The sequence below is a fragment of the Hakea prostrata genome, chromosome 3, assembly GCF_041222555.1.
Source record: "Hakea prostrata isolate BN-2017 chromosome 3, UWA_Hpros_2, whole genome shotgun sequence".
Classification (NCBI taxonomy): domain Eukaryota; kingdom Viridiplantae; phylum Streptophyta; class Magnoliopsida; order Proteales; family Proteaceae; genus Hakea; species Hakea prostrata.
In genome coordinates, this window is record NC_142602.1 from 19403102 (window position 1) to 19428335 (window position 25234).

Genomic DNA, 25234 nt, shown 5'->3' on the forward strand with positions numbered 1-25234 from the left:
TTATCATTAAATTTGATAGAATTAAATTTGGATCGTCCATCATAGTAGTTCAAATTTAATTCAAGAGATTTAGTGATAGGATTTATTTATACAATTGTTCAGCTATATTTATGCACTCATCAAATATTAGCCTTTAGCCATGAAGCCTTCATATCTGTCTACCAGCTCAATCGTGAAAATACTACATATGTCGATGGTAAAAGTCAAACCCATAACCTCTCCACTAAGAAGTGAAGCTCTCGACCACTTTACTAAACCTTCATTGGCTCTCAATCGTTCCCTTTATTTATGCTAAACAAAATAACATACCAATTACATAAGAATCATTATACATGAGACAAAGTTCTGCTTCGTAAATATCAACTTCTTAGTCTTACAAAAAAAAAAAAATCAACCTCTTAGAGAACAAGGGGTCTTTGGCATTTTTATGGTAACAGTAACTGAACTTTGAACCCATAAGAACATTTCTCCTATGCTAAAACACGATAACTAGGTTATAAAAGCATGCTTACCAATGGGGGTTGACCCAAGTGATAAGCAGCTTGGTCCGTTTAAGCAAGATTCTGGTATCAAAACCTTATGGATGCAAAAATCTCCGCTGGGAGACACGCACCACAGTCAGGTGGGCAATCCGGGTCGAACACCAGATTAGTCAAGGCAAAGCCTTGAAAACCAGGGTTGGCAACAAAAAAAAAGAAAAGTATGCCCAGTATTTGAACCTTCAGCCTCCTTCCATTTCTTTCCTTCCATTTCTTTCTACCTCGAAGTTAAGTTCTAAATACATCAAAGATTTCAGACGGGACAAGTACATCAGCAAAATACCAAATTCAAGATTAAAAAAAACAAAAGGACTAAACACGAGTCGCATGGTTCCTGCACCTAAAACACAGGACCGCAAGAACTGCTCGTCATATTCTCATTTCCACTCCACCCATGCACAGAACACAGGGGATGGGATTACATCAGAAGCCACAAAACAAAAGCTTCAGACCAGAGTTTCAAAAGACATATAGAACTTCAACTAATCCTTTAAATATACCTTTCAAAAATTTTATTCAGACCAAAATCTATTCACTAAATCTGTTCCTCTGTTTGCCACCATGACTCACTGATCAAACATGGGTAATAACAAGCAGAGGTTATAGTCTTGCTTAGTTGTCAACAACCTCAATCAGAGTTGGCTCATAGTCGCTGGGAGCCTCAAATCCATGAAGATCCATAACAGTTGCAGCAACATTGGCAAGCCCTCCATTTGGAAAATCTTTTCGGAATCTAACACCTGGACGTAGACCAGGGCCTCCAATTGCGATTGGTACCTGAAATAAGAACTCCAGACATATTCAGTATCAAGAAGCAGGAAAATGATGCAGATCATGGTATATACCCACTGGGCACAAGTCTGGTTCCATATTCATTACACACTATGTTGCTGTTTTTTTGCAGAAGAAAATACATGCACCCCTCAGTTTTGACCCGATCTTGTGTGCCTCTAAAGATACGAATTAGACAACAGAATCGCATAATCCATTAAGATTTGCAAGCTAGTTTTCAAAATAAACACCAAATAAGCCATGACCCTTTTTTGGTAGCAAAACTATAACCCTTCAAAGGAGTAATACAACTATTTTAATCTTTCTTATATTTTTTTCCTCCTCAGGTGGAGGTTCCACGCTGCTGAAAAGTCCCACTGCAAAATCTGGCAATTTGCCTTTTTATTTATTTTTTGTGGGTTGGGTTGGGTTGGGGGGGGGGGGGGGGGGACAAGCAATTTGCTTCTCAAGTCAGATCTCTGTTGGCAACATGCAGAACTGAAGATACCAACAGCGAAGAGTGCATGGGATCCACTAACTTGTTGCCTCTCACAGATCCCTAACCAACCATTCTAATGCTAACTAGATCTGTACAGACAGATGCCAGAGAGTAATGACTCGATAGCATCAATAAGCTTTGATAAAGCTATCGTAGTAACATAGAAGTTCTTAAAATGATTTCAATCAAAAAACAGAAACAGAAATAGTCTGCAAGAAACACTAGCAAAAGTAGCTTAGAATTGACATCACAGGATGGATATCTCATGGTATCGACAGCAAGGTCTCGTGCAGGCAAGAGGTTGATTTACAGGACGTAGGTTCAGGTTCAAGTCCAAGTCCAGGTGCTCAAAGGATGGGTGACAGCAAGGTGATATTGGGTAGCATGGTACTGTAAGTGGACAAGGCTAATGGTAAAAATGTTTAGCATGACATATGAGAAGACAGAAAAACACAGGCTAAAAAAGTATAGCAAAGAGTGCACGAGAGACTCTAATGTGTTGTCTCTCTCACAGATCCCTAACTAACCAGTCTAATGCTAACTAGATTTGTACAACAGAGCTCAAAGATGGAGATCTGCAAGGAAGGATCAGAAGTCAGAAGTTTGAACGAGATAGCAGCATAAATATCTCATGGCACAAAGTCTTATACATCACTCGCCATTGTGTCTGTGTGTTTTTTCTGCATATCCTACCCATAGAGTTTTTTGGTGAAAAAATCACCAAACACTACAAAACAAAAAATCCTCCTGATCCATGCATTGAAGGAGAAGGGTGTCAATGACAGCCCCAAAATTTCAAAAACCAACCACTCTAATAGTCTAATGCTAACTAGATCTGTACACACAGGCTGGGAGACGGCAACCTGCAAGTAATGCAGGAAATGACCTCAGAAGCTTAAAATAGATATCATGGCACAGATATCTCATGGAACGAATACTCATACATCACTGGCCATTGCAGGATTGTGCTTTCTGCAGATCCCACCAATCGATTTGGTTGGTGACAAAATCACAAAAACTTGTCAAGCAACAAATTCTGATCCAAGGGATGGGGAGAAAACAGAGAAGGTAAACCTAAAAAGTCACTTACTCTGGCTTTGATGAACAAAGCTAATGGGGGGAATGGTTCCATGGGCATTTGAAGGTCGAGAAGGGAGAAAGAATGACAATCCCAAAATTTAAAATCCCAAATTGTAGAAAAGTATGATGGCAGCCAATTCCAAGTCTTCTTGGATGGTACCAGCCTTAACTTTCATTGATTTGTTGATTAGTTAATGTATTGATCAAACTCGCTCATCAACCATAAAATCTCAATGTATGGACTATGGAGTTGAATACTGTGAAGCATGGACACGATGATTTGGAATATAAAAATCAGTTGTGCCAGATGTCTTCCCTTTTGGCTAATTTCAGCCATTTCCCAACCAAATGGTTCAAAATAAAGTAAAATCAGGTTCCAACTAAAGAGAGGAGGAACAACAAGGGGCTTTCAGGAGAAACATTTATTCCAGGCTACCAGCAACGATTTTCGCATGATTTTGTCAGCAGGGGCTCATCATTAGGGAATTCAAGGTGGTTGAAGTGGATTTTTATGGGGCGCAGATGCCTCATGATCTTCAGGGGCTGGCAGGAGATTGGTTCGCAGGTTGGGACTTTAGGTTCGGGAACAGGTGCTACAGGGAAGGTTGATGGAATATGATAGGACACACAAGACAGTGTGTGGCAGCAAGGTACTGGGACAGGACTACAGGTAAAATTACCCAATGCTATAGATGAGGGCTGCAATGACGATTTGGGGAAGAAAGGGCTAAAACAAGGACATTTCTGATATTTCATGTACAACCTAGTTATTCCCAATTACATTAAAAGGTAAAAGTGATTTTCCATACTAAAACCATTAGTCTGTCAATGCCATCAGGTATTCTGGACCAAAATGTATTTCGTGTTTTTATTTTTCCAGGACACAAACTGGCATGCAAAATCCTTTTCTTTTTTGTTGGGGAAGGGGTGGAGGGGTTTCCACCATCTTGTTTAGGATGTCAACACATGAGCATGCATGAGCACCCTCAAACTGGAGGCAAATCTGAGCTAAAACCTTTTAAGCAGATGATTTAAATTGGACCTCTGTCTACATGGCCAATTAAAAAATAAGGCAGAGGATGGGCCACCACAACATGATGACCCAAAGTCAAATGCAATAGTTGGTGAGAAGCACGGACTTCTGACTACCTTTCTGCACCTAATGTAAAGAGTCTTAAGAGATTATGTTCACTTACAGGTTGAACAGTATGAGAGGTGAGTATTTGAATGTTGCCATCTTTGTCCAAAAGAGGCTCCCCTTTCTTATTCCTCTTCACCATTTCCTCAGCGTTCCCATGATCTGCAGTAACAACATAAATTCCACCCACTTGCTCTATGGCATCAATCATCATCTGCAACCAACAAAATCATTCAGTATTGGAACCACTAAAACAATGAAAAATCTTGGTGTAAAAAACACTTCTTTGCCTCAGCACAATACATTTTGTTTTCAACAAGGGTAAATCCTGCTATTCCAGCAAAGGTCTCTTCTCATTGGAGGCACGAGGCTTCCGACGGCTGGGCTGCCTGACACACATCCCAAGGTGGTCCGAGGGATGTGTGCTACCCAGGCAACCCATTCATCAGAAGATCATTGGGTTGGTACACTTACTGATGAGGTGATAGATCCATTATTTCATGCATACTTGAAAAATGTGAAACGACAACATCTTGATATTTGAGTACCTTTTTCACCCCTAAAATAACTTTCAGGAATGGAAAAGAAATCCTGTAAAGCAGCAATAAACAACCACAAAACTAGCTCCAGAATTACTACTATATGTTGATTTGCTTTATATATTCAAATGTAAAGGACAAACCCCCTCTCTCCCCACTTCACTAATTACTTTCTTGTATTTCAGTTCTTCTTGGATTAATTTCCATGGGATTCTCAAAGGCTGTAAAGTGATTGCTGCTTACATCACCTCTAAGAAATTCCACTCAAGAAACTGATGACTGTGGATGTTTCTATTGTGCGTTTCTGTTTTATGGGTTTTTTTGTTGTTCTTTTGGAGGGGGTGGGGTGGGAAGGAAAGGAGGGTGGTGTTGATTAAGGAGTAAAAAATCACCACTAACCATGTGAAAGATGTTCATAATTGCCCCAGTATTTCAATACAACAACAACAACAACAACAACAACAATAATAAGCCTTGTACCAACTAAATAGGGTCGGCTACATGGATTCTTGTCTTCCAATTAGTTCTATTTGAGGCCATGCAAGATATAAGGCCTAAGCTATGCATATCCTTTCTCACCACTTCTCTTGAAGTTATCTTAGGTCTACCCCGTAGCTCTTTTAGTTTCTTCAATTTGGATTGTATCACTTCTCCATCATACAGGGGCATTTATAGGTCTCCGTTGAACATCGCCGTGCCACCTCAAACGACTTTTCGAAGCTTATCACTTATGGGAGCAACTCCCAAACCAACTCCAATATGATCATTCCTTATCTTATCCTTCCTAGTTTTGCCGCCGCTCATCCATCTAAGCATCCTCATTTCTGCTACATTGAGTTTATCTATATGATTCTTTATAACAACCCAACACTTTGCATCATACATCATAGTTGGTCGAACGACAGTCTTATAGAATTCTCCTTTAAGCTTTAATGGAATACGTCAATCACACAAGACCCCAGACGCATCTCTCCACTTCCTCCACCCTATTTTAATTCTTTGAAAAACATCATCCTTTATATCACCTCTTTTATTTATAATTGAATCTAGCTACCTAAAAGAATCACTCTGAGGAATCTCCTAATCGTCAAATTTCACCACCTCATCATCTGCCAGATCCTAACTAAAGTTACAAACTAGATATTCTGTCTTCGTTCTACTTAATTTAAAGCCTCTTGATTCCAAAGCTATTCTCCATGATTCTAACTTGGTATTAATCCCCACTTGAGTCTCATCTATGATCTATCAACACAATATCATCAGCAAAAAGCATACACCAAGGGACCTCGTCTTGAATGTCTTTGGTTAATTCATCCATTACAAGTGCAAATAAATATAGGCTTAAAGTTGATCCTTAATGTAGCCCAACTGTAATTGAGAATTCATTACTTTGTCCCCCCACCGTTCTTACATTTGTCACTGAACCATCATACATATCCCTAACTATGTCTATATATTTACTTGCAACAATTCTTTTCTCTAGTACTTGCCCAATTAATGCTCTAAGAATTCTATCATAAGCTTTTTCTAGGTCTATAGATACCATATGAAGGTCTTTCCTACACTCTCTATACCTTTCCCTAAGTCTCCTAGTAAATAGCCTTCGTTTGTAGATCTTCCCTACATAAACCCAAATTGGTTCTAGGTCTATAAATACTATATGAAGGTTTTTCAAACGGTTTAAATTATTCTCTCCCATAATTTCATAGTATGTATGGCTCATCAGTTTAATGCCTCTATAGTTATTACAACTTTGAATATCTCCTTTATTTTTATAAATTGGAACCACAATGCTTCTCCTCCATTCATTTGGCATTTTTCCTGTGCTCATAATTTTATTAAACAAATTAATCAACCAAACTAGCCCGCATGTTCCTAAGCTCTTCCATACTTCTATTGGGATTTCATCAGGACCTTGTGTCTTGTCCTAGTATTTCAATGACATTTAAAAAAGAAGTTATTAGTAGAAAAAAAAAATTTCAATGACATTTTAAAAAAGAAATTAGTAGACAAAAACAAGTAAAATGCAAGAATCTCTATTGATACCTTGACAGCTTCGTCAGCAGCTTTGCAAGCAACAATGGTTGCTTCAATGTCTCCAGTATGCCCCACCATATCACTATTAGGCAGGTTCACTCGTACCTATAACAAAGAAGATGGGGTAGCCAAATGCAAAAATAAGGCATATCTAAGACCCAACTATGTGGTTTTCAAAGGATGTTCAATGATTACCTGGTGAAACTTGCCACCAAGGATTGCATCTCTTGCTTTCTCAGCAATCTGCAAAGCCTGCATCTTCGGTTGTTCATTGAAGGTAATTCCCGCATCACTTGGAATTTCCACATACTCCTCCATTTCAGGGTTAAAGTACCCTGACCGGTTCCCGTTCCAAAAAAATGTTACATGACCAAACTTGACAGTCTCACTGTTGAATAAGAAAGAAAAACTAATTTATTCTTCCATTTAACAGACATGTCAATAGAGCAAAATAAAATCGTTAAGAAATCTAAACAGTTTCTGTCACCTTTTATTCAAATGAACCAAGAAAAGAAACAACATTACTCTTCCATTCGACATGTCAAGAGACAAAATAAAATCGGAAGATAACCGGCATTACAAAAAAAAAAAACTGGGCAGCCAAGAGAGAGAAAACAGTCCCTAGGTTGATTAAACTTGCTCTGAGGCCATGTTAGAAAACAATCATTAAATAATCAAAACAGCAGCTAAACTTGAACAAAGAAAAGAGAGAAGAAGAAGAAGAGAAGAGAGATGAAGAACTAGTAGAAGAGGCTTGGGATTCTTGCTTGAGAGTCTAGAATCATAGAGCCCTTTTATTTATAGCTTCTAATGAGTCTAATACAACAGAGACAAAAAGCCCAAAAAGGAAAAAAAAAACAACAAACAACAAAAAATAAATAAACAAAAAAAAAAATTAAAACCAAAACAAGAAGACAACATAAAAAAAAGAGGAGAACACAGAACACACGCGAAAAAAGTGTCACATGAATAGAGTAAATAACAAATAGACTTCAACAAAATCAGTAAGAAATCTTAACAACTTCTTTCACCTTTTATTACCTCAAAGCTACCAATCAAAGCGCAGTAAGAAGATAACAGAAGCACCAAGAACATTGAGCTTTGCCACAATAAGTCTCAAACTGACTCAGCACTGAATATTTTTTTTGGGGGGATTGGGGTGTGCGCGCAGCAAAGGAGTTTGTAAATCAACCTATCGAAAATGCTTCCCCTTTTCACATCCTAGATAAAAATGTTGGCACAGAGACTGACAATGTAAAGCAGATAGAAAAACTAAGTGTGGGAAAGTTGAGGATGTTAAGGTTAATGAATGCAAAACCAAGAAATATTTTTAAAATTTCAGGAATGATCAACAAAGGCCTTTTGATGCTCCAGTTTAGAGGGAATGATTTGATTCAGATCAGAGGTACTAAAAGAGCTATCGGTGGGCGTTAAGTGACCATAGAAGTGGTGGGGGGAAGACATGCATAGTTTAGGCCTTGTCCGCATGATTTCAATAGAGCTGATTGGAAGGCAAGCATCAGTGTAGCCGACCACAAGCAGTATGTTGGAGACCAAAAGTAGCAGTAGCTGTTATTTTCCTTTCCTCTTTTTCTTTTTATTATTAGAATAGTATTGTTATTTTGACTTAGCGAGCGTTCAGGTTGCCAACATCTTTCGACTAGGATAAATTTGAGTTGTTGTCTTTGTGTTTGTCGTTGTGCCAGTTTGCATTCATCCGTCTTGCAGCCAAAAAAGGTGAGGCCCACTGGATTGAAAGCCCACTTTGCAAAACAAATGCATTTTAATTCCAATATAATATAACTATTTATATGAATTCAGCAATTTACCTACATCCACAAAGTAATGCCCTCCAGAGCATTGCACTTGCTTAATTTTGAGTTTAAACTGCACCCTCCCAGGACTTCTCCTGCTTAAGTCCTTTATTTAACAAGAGCCATCCCATTGGGTAAATTGTGCCTCAAACTTCTTTCTGGCTGGGTTCTGTAGACCTTAAGCTTCTTACTCTTTTGGCAATTGATGTAATGGGCCTAATTGATCACCCCAGACAGTGGGGTAATGTCAGTAGCCAGGACTAGCAGTTAAGTAAATATTTTGGTTAGATCAGGATACTTAATAGCTAGATGAAAATTTTACTTGGAGTTTATTGACCTTATCGGGTCTCATTAGTTGTCATTTCTCTAAGTCACATCATTAACAGCACATAACTGAAGGTAACATCCAACCATCGTTGGGATTTGGGGAGCGGATGCAGCTGTCGACTGAGTTGGCTTTGCTGGTCTAGCTGTAACAAAAGTTTCAGATTTTGATATTGCTGGCTGAGAATATGGCCTCCTGAAGAACTTGTTGGGTCTGTTAGTGAATGTTGGAGGGTTGATCCTTTTCCCCAAACCATGAGTAGCTTGGTATGCTTCCTTCAGTTTATCATCCACTGATTTTGCCATCTGTACTACTTCTGCATATGACTTCAAATTATGTGACACAATAATTGAAGCTAAATTAGGCCTTAGTCCACGTCTGAATCTAGCAGCCTTAGCTCCATCATTTTGTAAGAAAGTCGGAGCAAAATTAAACAATTCCTCGAAAGCTTGTTGGCATCAATTCATGATACTTTCCACGTGTCGATGCTTCGGAAATATGTCTTCGACCCAAAACATGTTTTGACACAAGAAGTACTGGAACTTGCCGCTGACTTAACCTATCCTGAGAGACCAACTCGAATATTAGCTCGGAAGATCCAAAAACTCCGAAACCATACAATTTCCTATGTAAAAGTGCAATGGAACAACCATACTGACAAAGAAGCTTCTTGGAAAAATGAAGAAGAGATCAGAGAAATTTTCTTTTAAGAGGGGGAGAAATGTAATTCCCGCACCCCAAAATTTCTGATCTAATTCAAATTTTTATTTTTACCCAAAGAACCAACTTGGACCGGTGAACCCCGAGTTGACACCATCGAACCGGCAAGTGAACCACTGGAGACCCTCAGCGAGAATGTCATCCCAAAGAGGTACGATTTAATTATTCGAGAAATTATTTATTTTATTTCCGCATGACTGATACATAGTAATGCTCATAGATCTCATATCCGATGGAATTAGACTGATCCAAATACGGGAAAATGATCAGTACAAATTTTGAACCCAGAAGTACCAATAGGCGAACTCGAGGTTGATCCCACGCGAGAATAGGCGCGGTCAAATGAGATTGGGTTATAAAGGAATAATATAAATAATGATACAATAATAATAGGAAGTCTTTTGTCATGGAGATGAGAATTAAAGGTAAAAATATAATATAAAAATAATATTCTGGGAACTAAAAATTATAAAAGAAAGTGAGGTGGAGGTGTATCTTTAAGGATGAAGTGTCATTCTTAAATGAAGGTGGCAATTAGATAGTTGAGGTGTCACCTTAGGTAGGAGGCAATATTTGAAAGGTGTCATTCTTTCGTATGGAGCTAGGTGCTGAATTTAGAAAATGCGAGTGGGGGACAATGTATGAAAGTAAAAAAATGATAATACTTTAAGAAGCCACCATTTTAACCACCCACCTCCACGTGGAGCAGGAGGTGGTAAGTATGAGAGATGAATCACAAGTAAGATAATGGGCATGTGACACATCACTTCTAAATTTTAAATTAATAAACCATTGATTCGGTAGAATTCTTTAAATCAAAAACCTTGAACCCTCACATATAAATAACACGAGCCTAGGAGGGAAAGAGGGGTTGGCAAGATTTTTGCTCACAGAGGAAAGAGAAGGCGTGCATGCAAGCTAGCTTAAGGTGAATTCTAAAGAGGCTTACGCAGAACCGACAAGTAATCGGTGAGTGGGAACTTAGAACTCTCATGCATCATGGATCCTTATCTTATTTTATTGGTCATACAAGCATGCATATATTATGTGTAGAATTGATGTAATTAGGACATGCATAGCATAATATTTATATAGTTGCAATGTATGTGTATATGATTATGGATGCATACGCACCCTTTGGTGATGGTGTGAGAAATACCTTGAATGTGTGATCGCACGCCCCGGTAGAAGTGTATGATGGGTATTATACTCATGGACTGTACACTCGGTATTCCCACACTCATTACTATGATGGGTATGAAATGACTTGATTATAGTGGAAGCATTTCGTTCTAATTCTATATTGCATACAAGGCTAGCTGTATGACTGTGGTATGGGACACAGAACATACTTTGGACCCCGCATAATCATTATAGTAGATTGCATGGCTAGAGTGCATATTAGAGTGCTACTTCCCTTGCCAACAGGGAATTAGGTGTTGGTCAACCAATGGGATGTGGGTGAAATGTGAGTAGCCATGGGCCTCATGTGGTTGTCTAGGGTGAAATGCGAGTAACCCAATGGTCCGGCGGTATTCTTGTGGTTATGTGAATATGATTAAACCCGGTGGGGGTATTGGAAGAATATTGCACTGCAAGCGGAGTAGCGCTTAACCTTCACGGACCTAGGCATTGTATGCTAGAGCATATGTTTGTGCATCATAACCTCATGATATATTGTTATGTTTGCTTTATAGATATTTCCCCTCACTGGGCTCTATGAGCTCACTTTTGTATATACACATGTTCTATAGATTCAGAATTATCTGAGGATGCCGATCTTTCCACGTCCGACTTCATGCGTGAGGCATTTTCAGCATGCGTTCCCAATAACGGGGATTGGTGGAGCCCCACTACTTTTGGTCATGGAGATGATTGTGCGTGCGATGTTTGTGCCTACTCCAGACCCACATAGATTGAGTGGGATTGCTAGTGACTTAATAGATTTCGGCACAGTGGACGTCAATGTGGGGTATAAGTTACGACCTGTACGTGCGTGATAGGAACCTTATGGTGGAAATAGTGTTATTTCTTGTTGTAGTTTGTATGTCACTTGTTGGGGTCGGCATTAGGTATTTCTTTTTGGTGTAATGTACCTTAGCCTTGGAGGGTATGTACCTATGTACAAGTGACTTTTGATGGAAAGGAAATAACACATTTTTTTCCCTTTTGTTCCCAGTTAACTATGTTTAATCCAGTTGCGTTGTTATGATTGATTCTTGTGACAAATGGGTGTATACTGCAACCTGATTTTGGGTTGGTTCGAGAGCAGACCGATAAGTGTTTGCACTGTTGCATCTTCGGTTTGATGATATCGGGGTGTGACAGTTGTAGGCCACCGATTCAACTCTGGCAAGTATTTCATATGGTCCAACATATCGCGGACTCAGTTTACCCTTCTTCCCAAATCTCATTACTCCTTTGATCGGCGAAATCTTGAGGAATACTTTATCTCCTTTTTCGAATTCCAATTCTTTCCTCCGATTGTCAAGAATAACCTTTTTGTCTAGCAGTCTTAATTTTTTCTCGAATCAAATCTACTTTCTCATAAGTTTCGCGTATAAGTTCTGGTCCAAGTATTCATCTTTCACCTACCTCATCCCAGCATAACAGTGTTCAACATTTCCTTCCATATAGAGCTTCAAATGGTGCCATACCAATAGTACTTTGATAGCTATTGTTGTAAGCAAACTCAGCTAAGGGTATGTGTTCATCCCAATTACCCTTCATATCAATAGCACAAGCTCTAAGCATATCTTCTAGTATTTGAATAGTTCGTTCTGTCTGTCCATCAGTCTGGGGATGAAAAGCAATACTAAATTGAGCTTTGTCCCCATAGTTCTCTAAAAGCTTTCCCAAAATTTAGAAGTAAATCTGGGGTCTCTATCTGACACAATGCTGACCGGAATTCCATGATAATGTACTATGTTGTCAATATATAACTAGGCCAGCTTATCCATTGTATGAGTCACCTTGATGGGTATAAAATGAGCTACCTTAGTTAGTCTATCAACTATTACCCAAATTGCATCCATTCCTCGAGATGTACGGGGTAATCCAGTTACAAAATCCATGCTGATGTTCTCCCACTTCCATTCAGGTATAGGTAGAGGTTGCAAAAGTCCGTAAGGTTTTTGTCTTTCAGCTTTCACTTATTGGCAAGTGAGACACTTGGAAACATGTAGGGCTATGTCATTCTTCATCCCAATCCACCAATAGTGTTTCTATAAATCCTTATACATCTTTGTATTTCCAGGGTGTACAGAATATAATGAACTATGAGCTTCAGTTAAAATTTCTTCTTTAATGTTTCCATCATTTGGTACACATAATCTATCTTGAAATCGAAGAGTCTTAGATTCATCTAGAGAAAAATCTTCGTCCTTTTGTGTACCATTTATAACACTGTCCATTATCTTTTTTAATTCTTCATCCATTGGTTGATTCCTTTTTATTTTCTCCACGATCGGGGATTGTACAGTCAATGTCGAGAGCATTACCATAGATCCCTTCATTACTATTTCTAACCCAAATCTTCTTGCTTCCTTGATCAATTGTTCACTCACTACCAATGATGCTAGTGACAGGATATGTGATTTTCTACTAAGAGCATCAGCTACTACGTTAGCTTTTCCGGGGTGATAGTGGATCATACAATCATAATCCTTAATCAGTTCTAACCACCTTCTTTGCCTCATGTTAAGCTCTTTTTGAGTGAAGAAATACTTAAGATTTTTATGATCTGTATAAATCTCACTCTTTTCCCCATACAGATAGTGTCTCCAAATTTTTAAGGCAAATACAACTGCAGCCAACTCCAAGTCATGTGTAGGATAATTCTTCTCATCTTCTTTCAATTGTCAAGAGGCATATGCTACCACCTTGCCTTTTTGCATGAGAACACACCCTAACCCTTGTTTAGATGCCTCACTATACATTGTCATTCCTCCTGTGCCATCTGGCAATATTAATAATGGGGTAGTTACCAACTTTTACTTTTAAATCTTGAAAACTCCTTTCACGATCATCTGTCCATTCAAACTTCACCTCTTTTTTTGCCAGTTTCGTCAAAGGGGTAGCAATGCGGGAGAAGTTCTCAATAAATCTTCTATAATATCCCGCTAAACCTAGAAAACTTTGAATTTCATTGACATTCTTTGGTGTTTCCCAATCAACTACAGCTTTGACTTTTCTAGGGTCCACTTCAATTCCTCTTGCAGAAACTACATGACCTAAGAAGATCACTTGTGATAACCAAAACTCACATTTACTACTCTTTGCATATAATTTCTTCTCCCTTAATCTTTGCAGCACAAGTTCCAAATGTTGTGCATGTTCTTCCTTACTACGGGAGTAAATGAGAATGTCATCAATAAAGACGATCACAAATTTATCTAGAACATCTTGAAATACTTTATTCATCAAATCCATAAATGCCGTTGGTGCATTAGTCAATCCAAATGGCATGACCAAGAACTCATAATGACCAAATCTAGTGCGAAAAGCCATTTTATGTACGTCACACTCCTTAATTTTCAATTGATGATACCCAGACCTCAAATCAATCTTCGAAAATATACATGCACCTTGTAATTGATCAAACAGGTCATCTATTCTGGGCAGCGGGTAACGGTTCTTTATAGTCAACTTGTTTAGTTCTCGGTAATCTATACACATTCTCATACTTCCATCCTTCTTTTTGACAAAAAGCACTGGGGCACCCCAAGGTGAGACACTTGGTCTAATAAATCCCTTCTTTAATAGATCTTGAACTTGGGTTTGGAGCTCCTTCAATTCAGTTGGTGCCATACGATAGGGTGCTTTTGATACAGGTGCGGCTCTAGGGATTAAATCTATAACGAATTCTATCTCTCTATCTGGTGGTAGTCTAGTTAAATCTTCTGGGAACACAACAGAAAAATCCCTTACCACCTCTAATTCCTCCAAGGGTTTAAGTTTGACTGTTGTATCTAGGACTGTTGCTAGATATCCTTGACACCCATCCTCTATTAATTTCCTTGCTTGTATTGCAGAAATTACTACCTTCCTGTTTTTCCTTGTTCTATCCCCAGTATATACCAAACACTGTCCGTCTATGCTTCTAAGTATAATCTGCTTCTCGGCACATAATATTTTTGCTCGATAAACAGATAACCAATCCATTCCCAAAATTACATCAAAGTCTGTCATACTAAGCTCTATAAGGTGCACATTCAACTTCTGGTCACAAATCTGAACTATGCAAGGCCCATACACAATATCTAATTCCAAAACTTCTCCAGTAGGGGTAGCAACTGCTAATTCAGAATTTAATTTCTTGGGTACCACTCATATGCTTTTAGCAAATTCTCGAGATATAAACAAATGTGTGGCACCAGAATCAAATAATACTTTTGCAGGTTTTGAGGATATAATAAGTGTACCTGTCACCATGTCTGCTGCTACTTCAGCTTCTGATTGAGTTAGCTTGTACACTCTTCCAGGTACTCCTTTTCCTCTCTTTCTTTGGGCACTTCGATTAATTGGCTGTGAGGGTTGAGGCTTCATTTGAGTGGAGCCCATAGCACTCAGTCGTTGCCGCTGTGGGCAAGATCTGGAGATATGCCCAGGCTTGTTACAAGTGTAACATCAAACCATCGTTGGGATTTGGGGAGCGGATGCAGCTGTCAACTGAGTTGGCTTTGCTGGTCTAGCTGTAACAAAAGTTTCAGATTTTGATATTGCTAGCTGAGAATATGGCCTCCTGAAGAACTTGCTGGGTCTGTTATTGAATGTTGGAGGGTTGATCCTTTTCCCCAAACCATGAGTAGCTTGGTATGCTTCCTTTAGTTTATCATCCACTGATTTTGCCATCTGTACTACTTCTGCATATGACTTCAAATTATGTGACACAATAATTGAAGCCAAATTAGACCTTAGTCCACCTCTGAATCTAGCAGCCTTAGCTTCATCAGTTTGTAAGAAAGTCGGAGCAAAATTAAACAATTCCTTGAAAGCTTGTTGGTATTCTAAAAGACTGTCTTAGGTCCTTGTGTCAGACTTAAGAACTCCACTTCCTTCTTTTCTTGGAAATTTTGTGGAAAATAATTTCCAAAGAAGGCTTCCTTAAACTGTTCCCATGTGAGACTAGAGCTGGTTGCTGTTAAGATAGGCTGGGTGGCTCTCCACCATACATCAGCTTCTCCTTGTAATTGGTAAGCAGCACACACTATCTTTTGCTCATCAGGGCATCCTAAAACTGTAAAGGCTTTCTTCATCTCCCTTATCCACTTTGCCGGTTGCAAGGAATCCATTGTAATTCCTGTAAAGGTCGGAGGATGGAGCTTCTGAAATCTCTCCATTGTCTTAGAGATATCTGGTTGTACTAGAACTTCAGCCGGACTGACTCTTGTTGGTGGTATTTCGATTCTCTACGACATTGCAGTAGATATTCCAGGTGCACTTGGTCCTACAAGGGTTTTAACTGTGCCCGTAGGAATTGTTACTTCGGGTCCTGTGGACGGAATATTCGTTGCCCCTACAGGTGTTGGGTTTGAGGCAGGTGGTAAAATCTCCCGAATCCTATCACCAAATTGTTCCATCAGTTGAGTTTGTATGGATGCCTTGATCTCATCCATCACTTCCTTATGTTCCTTTTGGTATCCTTGTATTGCATCTCGTATCATGTTGGTTACTTCAATAGGGGTCATAACAGTTGTTGCAGGTGGATCACCGTTCTCCCTATCTGGTGAAGTGGGTGCACTAAAAGCTTGGTTAGTAGACTGAGCCATCGATTCCTAAAAATTCTAAGTATTAGCATTAAAACCTAGTGCATTCCAATTACATAAATCATGATATCTATTGGAAAATGCGGGTCCAAAATAGCACAAGTAAAAGTGGAGATTGGATGTTAATGCTTTCAAGCGCATTACTATGTCGCTTCCCTTTATTACAACTAGTTTACTAATGCTAATTTAACCATTGGATCAACCCTGATCTACTTTTTGGAGTGATTGTACGTCCTGTCTATCGAACTAAGGTTCACACACTAGTCAAGTTCATATATTCCTATTCAACTCTAGGTCACACTTTTTAACTCTAAGGTCTAGGTCAAGCCACTTAGTTGTTCTTGTAACCCTCCTGGGAGGCATAGAACAACCCTGCTCTGATACCACTTTTGTCACACCCCGATTTCATCAAACCGAAGATGCAACAGTGCGAACACTTACCGGTCTACTCTCGAACCAACCCAGAATCAGGTTGCAGTATACACCCATTTGTCACAAGAATCAATCATAACAACGCAACTGGATTAAACATAGTTAACTGGGGACAAAAGGGAGAAAAACGTGTTATTTCCTTTCCATCAAAAGTCATTTGTACATAGGTACATACCTTCCAAGGCTAGGGTGCATTACACCAAAAAGAAATACCTGATGCCGACCCCAACAAGTGACATACAAACTACAACAGGAAATAACACTATTTCCACCACAAGGTTCCTATCACGCACGTACAAGTCATAACTTATACCCCACGTTGACGTCCACTGTGCCGAAATCTATTAAGTCACTAGCAATCCCACTCAATCTATGTGGGTTTGGAGTAGGCACAAACGTCACACGCACAACCATCTCCATGACCAGAGGTAGTGGGGCTCCACCAATCCCCGTTATTGGGAACGCACGCTGAAAATGCCTCACGCGTGAAGTCAGACGTGGAAAGATCGGCATCCTCAGATAATGCTGAATCTATAGAACATGTGTATATACAAAAGTGAGTTCATAGAGCCCAGTGAGGGGAAATATCTATAAAGCAAACATAACAATATATCATAAGGTTATGATGCACAAACATATGCTCTAACATACAATGCCTAGGTCCGTGATGGTTAAGCGTTACTCCGCTCGCGGTGCAATATTCTTCCAATACCCCCAGAGGGTTTAATCATATTCACATAACCACAAGAATACCGCCGGACCGTTGGGTTACTCGCATTTCACCCTAGACAATCGCATGAGGCCCATGGCTACTCGCATTTCACCCACATCCCATTGGTTGACCAACACCTAATCCCCTATTGGCAAGGGAAGTAGCACTCTGATATGCACTCGGCCAGGCAGCCCCCTAGGGTGATGGGGGGGGGGAGCAGAGTGTGCTCCCCCCCCCCCCCCCCCCTAATACCCCCCCCCCGGGGCGGGCGCGCGGAAGGGGGGCACCCCCCCCCCCCCCCCCCCCCCTCCCCCGTGGGGGGGGGCCCCCCCAAAAAATTTCCCTCCACAAAACCACCCCCCCCCCCCCCCCCCCCCCCCCGCGCGCGCGAACAACCACCAAAAAAATTCTTCCCTAAAGATTTAACAAATTCAAATGACGAGTCTACTATGATGATTATGAAGAAAAAAAAAAAAAAAAAAAAGCAACAAAAAATCGAGAAAATCCGAAAAGTGGATTCAAATTGGATGTCAACCAGATTCGGAGGACCACAAGGATTAGGATCGATCTGGTGTATCCGAGCCGAATCGCTGGCCTTGTATGCAATATAGAATTAGAACGAAATGCTTCCACTATAATCAAGTCATTTCACACCCATCATAGTAATGAGTGTGGGAATACTGAGTGTACAGTCCATGAGTATAATACCCATCATACACTTCTACCGGGGCGTGCGATCACACATTCAAGGTATTTCTCACACCATCACCAGAGGGTACGTATGCATCCATAATCATATACACATGCATTGCAACTATATAAATATTATGCTATGCATGCCCTAATTACATCAATTCTATACATAATATATGCATGCTTGTATGACCAATAAAATAAGATAAGGATCCATGATGCATGAGAGTTCTAAGTTCCCACTCACCGATTACTTGTCGGTTCTACGTAAGCCTCTTTAGAATTCACCTTAAGCTAGCTTGCATGCACGCCTTCTCTTTCCTCTGTGAGCGAAAATCTTGCCAACCCCTCTTTCCCTCCTAGTCTCGTGTTATTTATATGTGAGGGTTCAAGGTTTTTGATTTAAAGAATTCTACCGAATCAAGGTTTATTAATTTAAAATTTAGAAGTGATGTGTCACATGCCCATTATCTTACTTGTGATTCATCTCTCATACTTACCACCTCCTGCTCCACGTGGGGGGGTGGGTGGTTAAAATGGTGACTTCTTAAAGTATTATCATTTTTTTACTTTCATACATTGTCCCCCACTCAGCATTTTCTAAATTCAGCACCTAGCTCCATACGTGGAGCTGGGTACTCACCTTTAAAATATTGCCTCCTACCTAAGGTGACACCTCAACTATCTAATTGCCACCTTCATTTAAGAATGACACTTCATCCTTAAAGATACACCTCCACCTCACTTTCTTTTATAATTTTTAGTTCCCAACATATTATTTTTATACAATATTTTTACCTTTAATTCTCATCTCCATGACAAAAGACTTCCTATTATTATTATTATATCATTATTTATATTATTCCTTTATAACCCAATCTCATTTGACCGCACCGATTCTTGCATGGGATCAACCTCGAGTTCGCCTATTGGTACTTCTGGGTTCAAAATTTGTACTGATCATTTTCCCGTATTTGGATCAGTCTAATTCCACCGGATATGAGATCTATGAGCATTACTATGTATCAGTCATGCGGAAATAAAATAAATAATTTCTCGAATAGTTAAATCGTACCTCTTTGGGATGACATTCTCGCTGAGGGTCTCCAGTGGTTCGCTTTCCGGTTCGATGGTGTCGACTCGAGGTTCACCGGTTCGAGTTGGTTCTTTGGGTAAAACTAAAAATTCGAATTAGATCAGAGATTTTGGGGTGCGGGTATTACACTACATATATGTGATACACTCCCCATCAACCAAAGATGATCAAATAAAGACCAAGGTTTTCCTAAGGGTCTTGCTGCTGTTAAGCAACATATACAGGATTGATATCCCAAAATTGATTGATTTCTTCTCTTCTCTTCACTTTCACCCAGGAACAACTTTGACCATTCAAGATGCTGCACAAGAAGATAGTCAATGAAAGTAAGTTTGTCGCTTTTCCCATTTCTCCTCTCTCTAACCCTTACATTGCTAAAAGTCCATTTGAACTTACTTCTCAGTTCTCAACATCTTAAAAAGACCTTCATTAATAGACACCCCTACCTTAAGTTGGAATACCCAATCATCAAGACTAGCCCTTATCTGACCTAGCAGGGCTTACATATTCATATCTGATCCCAATTACTGGCTTCTAGTTGCTCTCCTACCAATCTAGAACTACATTTAATGTATAAGAGCCATCAAGGAATATGGTCAGAAAATAGCAGATTATCCATAGGCTGCAACAAGGGAAACATTTCAGCAGTTCACTTCTGAGCAAAGAGATATAGCTGAAGAAGCAAGAGATTAACATAGAAAAATCAATGATAGGTTGCAACGATTTGAGAAACATCAAGCTGTTCCTGCAAGGGACAGAAACATACCAATTGAAAAGGGCATCTGTCAAGTTCAGAGGAACCTCACCTGCAGGCAAAAGTGCGGACGCCATTGTGCACTAAATATTCACCAGATGTTCTCTCTATTTCCGGAGGTGAAACAAGGTAGACCCTTGGAAGCTTCAACTCCCCATCGTACTGGAGCATTCCAGCATAGTGGATCTTTGGGAATCGAACACGGTCAAATTTATTGAAGTCTTCATACTCAAGTGCCTTAGCAAGCATAACCATCCGATCTGCACGGAAGTTGAAAGTGACAACAGCATCACCATCCAGTATGGGGCCCACAGCTTTCCCACTCTCATCAACTATAACAAATGGAGGCAAGTATTGATCATTAGCCTTGTGGTCTTCCCTCAGCTTCTTCACAGCTTCCACTGCACTCTTAAACTTGAACGGTGCTTCACCAAGAACTTGGGCATCCCAGCCTCGTTTCACAACATCCCAGTCATTCTGCAATGAGAACAAGCAAATAGGAAGTAGATTGATTGACCTTGGAAAAACTTAGTGTAATACAGTTGGGAAACGTAACCCATATCTCAAATTGTAAGGGAAGTCACCATAGTTCCAGACTAGAAGTCGAGGGCCAATTTGGCCCCTTAAAAATCGAGTAGGCTTGAGATCTTGGCAAGTTAGTATATATATTTGTCTATTTTTTGGGGGTATGGGGTAGAAACTGGGTATCTAGCCTATTTGAGTCTTTCTGTACACAATGGCACAACCAAACTCATGTTGGGGGGGGAAGAAAAATAATCCAAATCAGGGTGGGTTCAATTTCAGGGCATAAGTTGTAACCACTACAACGAACTAAAGTCTAAAATGGCCCATTCTATAAATAAAGTATCCAATTCATACATCCATGTTTCCCTTTCTTTTTGTGTGTAGGATCCAGTCTCGTCTAGCAGTAAAACGAGATACCTCAGAAGATCCCCTGACTCCTCAATCTGTTAAGTCATACAGATAAAAGTGTTGACCAGACAAACAGGCAATTCAGGAAGTTACTATGCCCAAAAGTAATCATTGGTAGGTTGTTCAATAATCCGTAGGCTTTTCTATAGCATTTTTTTGGAAAATTTTCCTGACCACTGAGCAATCACACCATCCAACTGCTCCAATTTGGTTTTGCATGGTGAGAGCAATGGTCCCATGGATGTAGTATAGACACTAGAAAAGCCTACCTAAACTGTAATCAGAGCGTACAAAACAAATATTGAAGCTTTAATTTATAAAATCCACAAAACAACCTACCTCATAACGATCCATTGTAACATACATGCGACCCCCACCAGAAGCAATCTGTGCATCAACGCCTTTCTCCCTTAGTTCCAAAAGGTCATCCTCAAGAGTCTCCACAAATTTGATGCTTGAACCATCCAAAACATCACGGCCATCAGTGAGAATGTGAACACGGATTCTCTTTGCCCCTCGCTCGCTGGCTCCTTTTATCAGCAACTACAAAAATATAGCAATTATAATCACATTAAGTTTCTGGAGAAGTAAACAATGGCATAATCATAACGCATACCTGCAACTGATCAAGCCGAGAGTGAACACCCCCATCACTCAGTAAACCAATTAGGTGCAAAGTGCCAGTGTTAAAACATTCCTTGATGAACTTAAAACCTTCTCCTTCATAGATTTTTCCAGAAGCAAGAGCAAGGTCAACAAGCTTTGCCCTGCATTTAGAAAGTAACTAAAATCACCACAGGCAATCTTTCAGACAAACAATTCAAATATAAGTAGAAGATAAAATTCGGAGGATACCCAAGGCTTATTCTAAGATGGATTAGTCCCATTGCAAGATATTAACCTCAAAATACCTCACGGGTGTTGGGGCCCTACCATTTGTCATCTATAGGGATCTGGGCGCCGGTATTAAATCAATCCAACACTTCATTTGGTCAGTTCAGAAATCAAATAAAAGACCTAATTCAATCATGAACTCTGTTCTCCTTGACTTTGTTCACATTTTAAGGGGCATAAACGGAAAAGGGAAGGGGGTCTGCAACTCAAATCTGATTGCAATTTACTAGCAGTAAACCTAGACCTATGAGTGTCCAAGTATATGTTAACAGTGCTCCACGCAAGTGCCAATTTTCATTATCATAGGGAATCCTAATTTTTCTTATTTTATGACTAGGTTTGCATAGAAACCAGAGTAGCATATGTTGCTGCACCCACAATAGAGGCAAATCCTAGTGAGACTCCAAAAGCAAGAAAAAGGATAGTGCGCCTTGAACTTCACAGTTAATTTAATCCTTTGACAAATTTATAAGTTCATGGTACAAAAATAATAGACAACACACTGATAGCCTTATATTATTCAAACATAAGTCCAAATACCAAAAGGTAGTTCATATGTGACCTTCTAAAAACATAAGTCCAAATATCAAAAGGTAGATATGTGACCTTCTATATGATATTGAAGATACAAACATTAATATTTTGGATCCGATAAGTGCCCACAAACTTCAACTCGAGCCTCAAAAACTAAATCAAGCTGGGTGGTTGAGGATTTGGGTTTCATTGGTGGTATAAATAAGGTGGACCTGAAATATAATATTCTGTTAGTTCAGGTACCCAAACAACTTCCTAATCCAGACATCCACAGAATTAAGAGATGCTCTTAACTTTCTTGATTCAAGGATTTAATCTTGATTCAACTTCCCCCTCCCTTTGTGTGCTGGATTGAAGCCTGTATCACCTCCCCTCACTTCTCTATCATCACCAATGGCTCTCCAATGCGATTCTTACCCTCTAGTGTTTGTATCTGCCAAGGGTGCCCCCTATCCCCCTTTCTCTTCTCCTTTGCCCTGGAAGTCCTCTTAAGAGTCATTCAATTCAATACCGATCAGCATCTTATCTTCCCCATCCCCAAGTGCCACGCCCCCCACCTTGCCTTTGCCAATGATCTCATGATTTTCTGTAAAGCCTCCAACACTTCCATCTCCTCTCTCCTCTCCTCTCTTGATCTCTTTCAGTAGCTCTCTGGTCTGAAGTCTCTTCTCTTCTTGGCTGCTGTTACTACCAAGTCTGCATTACTACAGCTCACTGGTATCAACATTAACTCTAAAATACCAGAAATTCATTTTAGTTCAATAAGACCAACTAATGTGAAAACCTAGAGTTAAGACCACTTAGTAGCATTATCAAGCACACATAATTCCCCTGGGAGATGCCCCCAGGGCAGAATCTCCCTTAACATAGAGCAGCCTTGGAACACAGCCTTCATTCCTGGGCCATTTTTTACCACCATGTAGTTACATCAGAAGAAAGCATTTTTAATACCTGATAAGTTGCCCTAGTACCGCATTCCACACAAGAATAGGTCTCCGAAACAGTGAAGCTCTCTTTTTAATTGATAAAATAAAGAAAAACACACCCATTTGCCCACCTATTAAATATAAAGTGAAATGTGGCCACCTTTTTTTTGGCTCTTGTTTCCAACCACTGTTATCTTATTATTTTAATATTTCTTACTGCCACTTTTGGGTCTTATTCTGAATGAATCATTAATACCTATTATCAGAACAAATGATCATACATCAAACAGGTTGGTATCCGGCAGTTAGTTTGTGTACCAACAGATAACTTACTTAGATATAAACAGGACCAGGACACAACACTTTACCCTTGAGCATAAATCCGTCCAGCACCAAGTGCATTATGACCGACTTCACTGTTTCCCATATCGTCATCGGTTGGAAGCCCCACAGCTGTACCATGAGCCTTAATCAACCTCCATCTCTCTGGTGCAGCCTTCAAGAAAGACATGCAGTAAGTAATTCTCCATAATAACTACAAATAAACAATAATGTATGCTGAACATTTGGTTCCTATTCTCAGTACTAGTTACCAACAAATAAAATGTGTGTTGAACATCTGGTTCCTATTCTAGGTCTGGTAATGGATTGGACCAAGAACCAACCAAAAGGATGTAGTTTTGATAATTAGGAGGGGATATTAGACACTAACTTTCTTCTGATCCATTTTTTGAGATGTGCTGAATGTTAACCTTTAAGCTCCCTCAGTAAATATTTTTATATATGTCTCAATATTAATAACAATGAAGTAATTAACTCCACACATTCAGGTCTGGACAAATCAAGACAATAAAGTCAGCATAATTGAATAATCGTTCAGCATCAAGCTTCTTTCTTTTTTTCTTTTTCTTTTTTGATCTTTCATTAATTTTACCATAAACAGAAATTTGGTGATCAAGACTGTGGACTACAGAAGAACCAAGTCTATTAGTCCTATTACAATTCTACCCAAAAACAAAAACGAAAAAGAAAAGCCTGTTACAAAACTGAAACATGATTTCTAGAAATGTAGGCCACAATAATACAGATACTACACAATGGAATCTGCAGGAAATAAAGGAGATCAAAGAAACATTATGCAATGGAGCACTGCAAAAAGAATTATTTCTCATGCAAGTTAATGTAGTATTGCATCTTTTTGGCTGTGGGAGCTTATTCTTTTTTTTTGGTCAATCACTGTGGGAGCTTATTCAGTGCTAAAATTTAGTGGAAGGAGGCTGGCTATATCTTCCAAAGTCATGACAAGTACTGACATAAAGCATTAATCCTTATGACATCCAACAGCTCTCATTGTAGAACATCAATCTTCACCGGGAGAGCAACCAATACGATATCAAGATATCCCTCTGCTACACTTAAATGAGGATTTCCAAAAGCCTAGCCTCAATAGAGAATAAATAAATAAATAAATAAAGCAACCATTCGCACAGGGGAAGCTGAGGGGAGAGATTACCTGTTTAAAGGAATCCATGGTTGGGGTGTCTGCAACATGAATGCAGTTGTACTTATCAGGTTTGGCTTCGCCCCAGCCATCCAAAACAATCAAGGCTATGGTCTTCCCCTTGGGGAGCTTCGGGTGATCCGCCAGTTTCCATGATAACTCGGCGTTACTCATATCTCCAAATCAAACAGATTCCAATAAGATTTCAGTATCCTCAGCAGTTGGGTATAGAGCAGAAATAAGAATTTCAGTGCGGGGAACTCAATTCACGGAATCAAATAGTGATAAAACGTCACAGAGAAAACTTCTCCTTTCAACCTCTGGAGCATTCTCCAAAGACTTACTACCTTCTCCTCCAAGTTCTCGAGCATTCTCGAAGCCCCTTCCCATGTAGTCAAAAGTTAAAAAGCTCAACAACATTGAAAATGGTCTACAACTTCCTACCCTTTTGATGCCACGTGTACAAACACGTTGAATGGTGTCCGTCTTCAACTACCTTCTTCTCACGCCAACTGTACATTCATAGAGAC

The 25234-nt window shown here is 39.6% G+C and overlaps 1 protein-coding gene across 1 annotated transcript; it reads right to left on the minus strand.

Moving 5' to 3' along the window:
* Window positions 1-810: 810 nt before the first annotated feature.
* Window positions 811-25136, minus strand: LOC149021415 (2,3-bisphosphoglycerate-independent phosphoglycerate mutase-like). Its single transcript, XM_089147115.1, has 9 exons — window positions 24717-25136; window positions 23572-23699; window positions 21466-21616; window positions 21189-21392; window positions 19969-20393; window positions 6799-6991; window positions 6613-6708; window positions 4086-4241; window positions 811-1316 (listed from the first exon to the last, which is right to left on the minus strand). The coding sequence occupies exons 1-9, from the start codon at window positions 24876-24878 to the stop codon at window positions 1152-1154; spliced, it is 1680 nt and encodes a 559-aa protein (XP_089003241.1). The 5' UTR covers window positions 24879-25136; the 3' UTR covers window positions 811-1151.
* Between the last annotated feature and the right edge of the window lie 98 nt (window positions 25137-25234).

Bases quoted from the DNA above. Each gene is read 5' to 3' on its own strand.
- LOC149021415 (XM_089147115.1), bottom strand. From the start codon at position 24,878: ATGAGTAACGCCGAGTTATCATGGAAACTGGCGGATCACCCGAAGCTC. The intron at 23,700-24,716 runs GTAATCTCTCCC...TCTTTCTTGAAG, and splicing joins CCATGGATTCCTTTAAACAG to GCTGCACCAGAGAGATGGAG. The intron at 21,393-21,465 runs GTATGCGTTATG...ATATTTTTGTAG, and splicing joins CTCGGCTTGATCAGTTGCAG to TTGCTGATAAAAGGAGCCAG.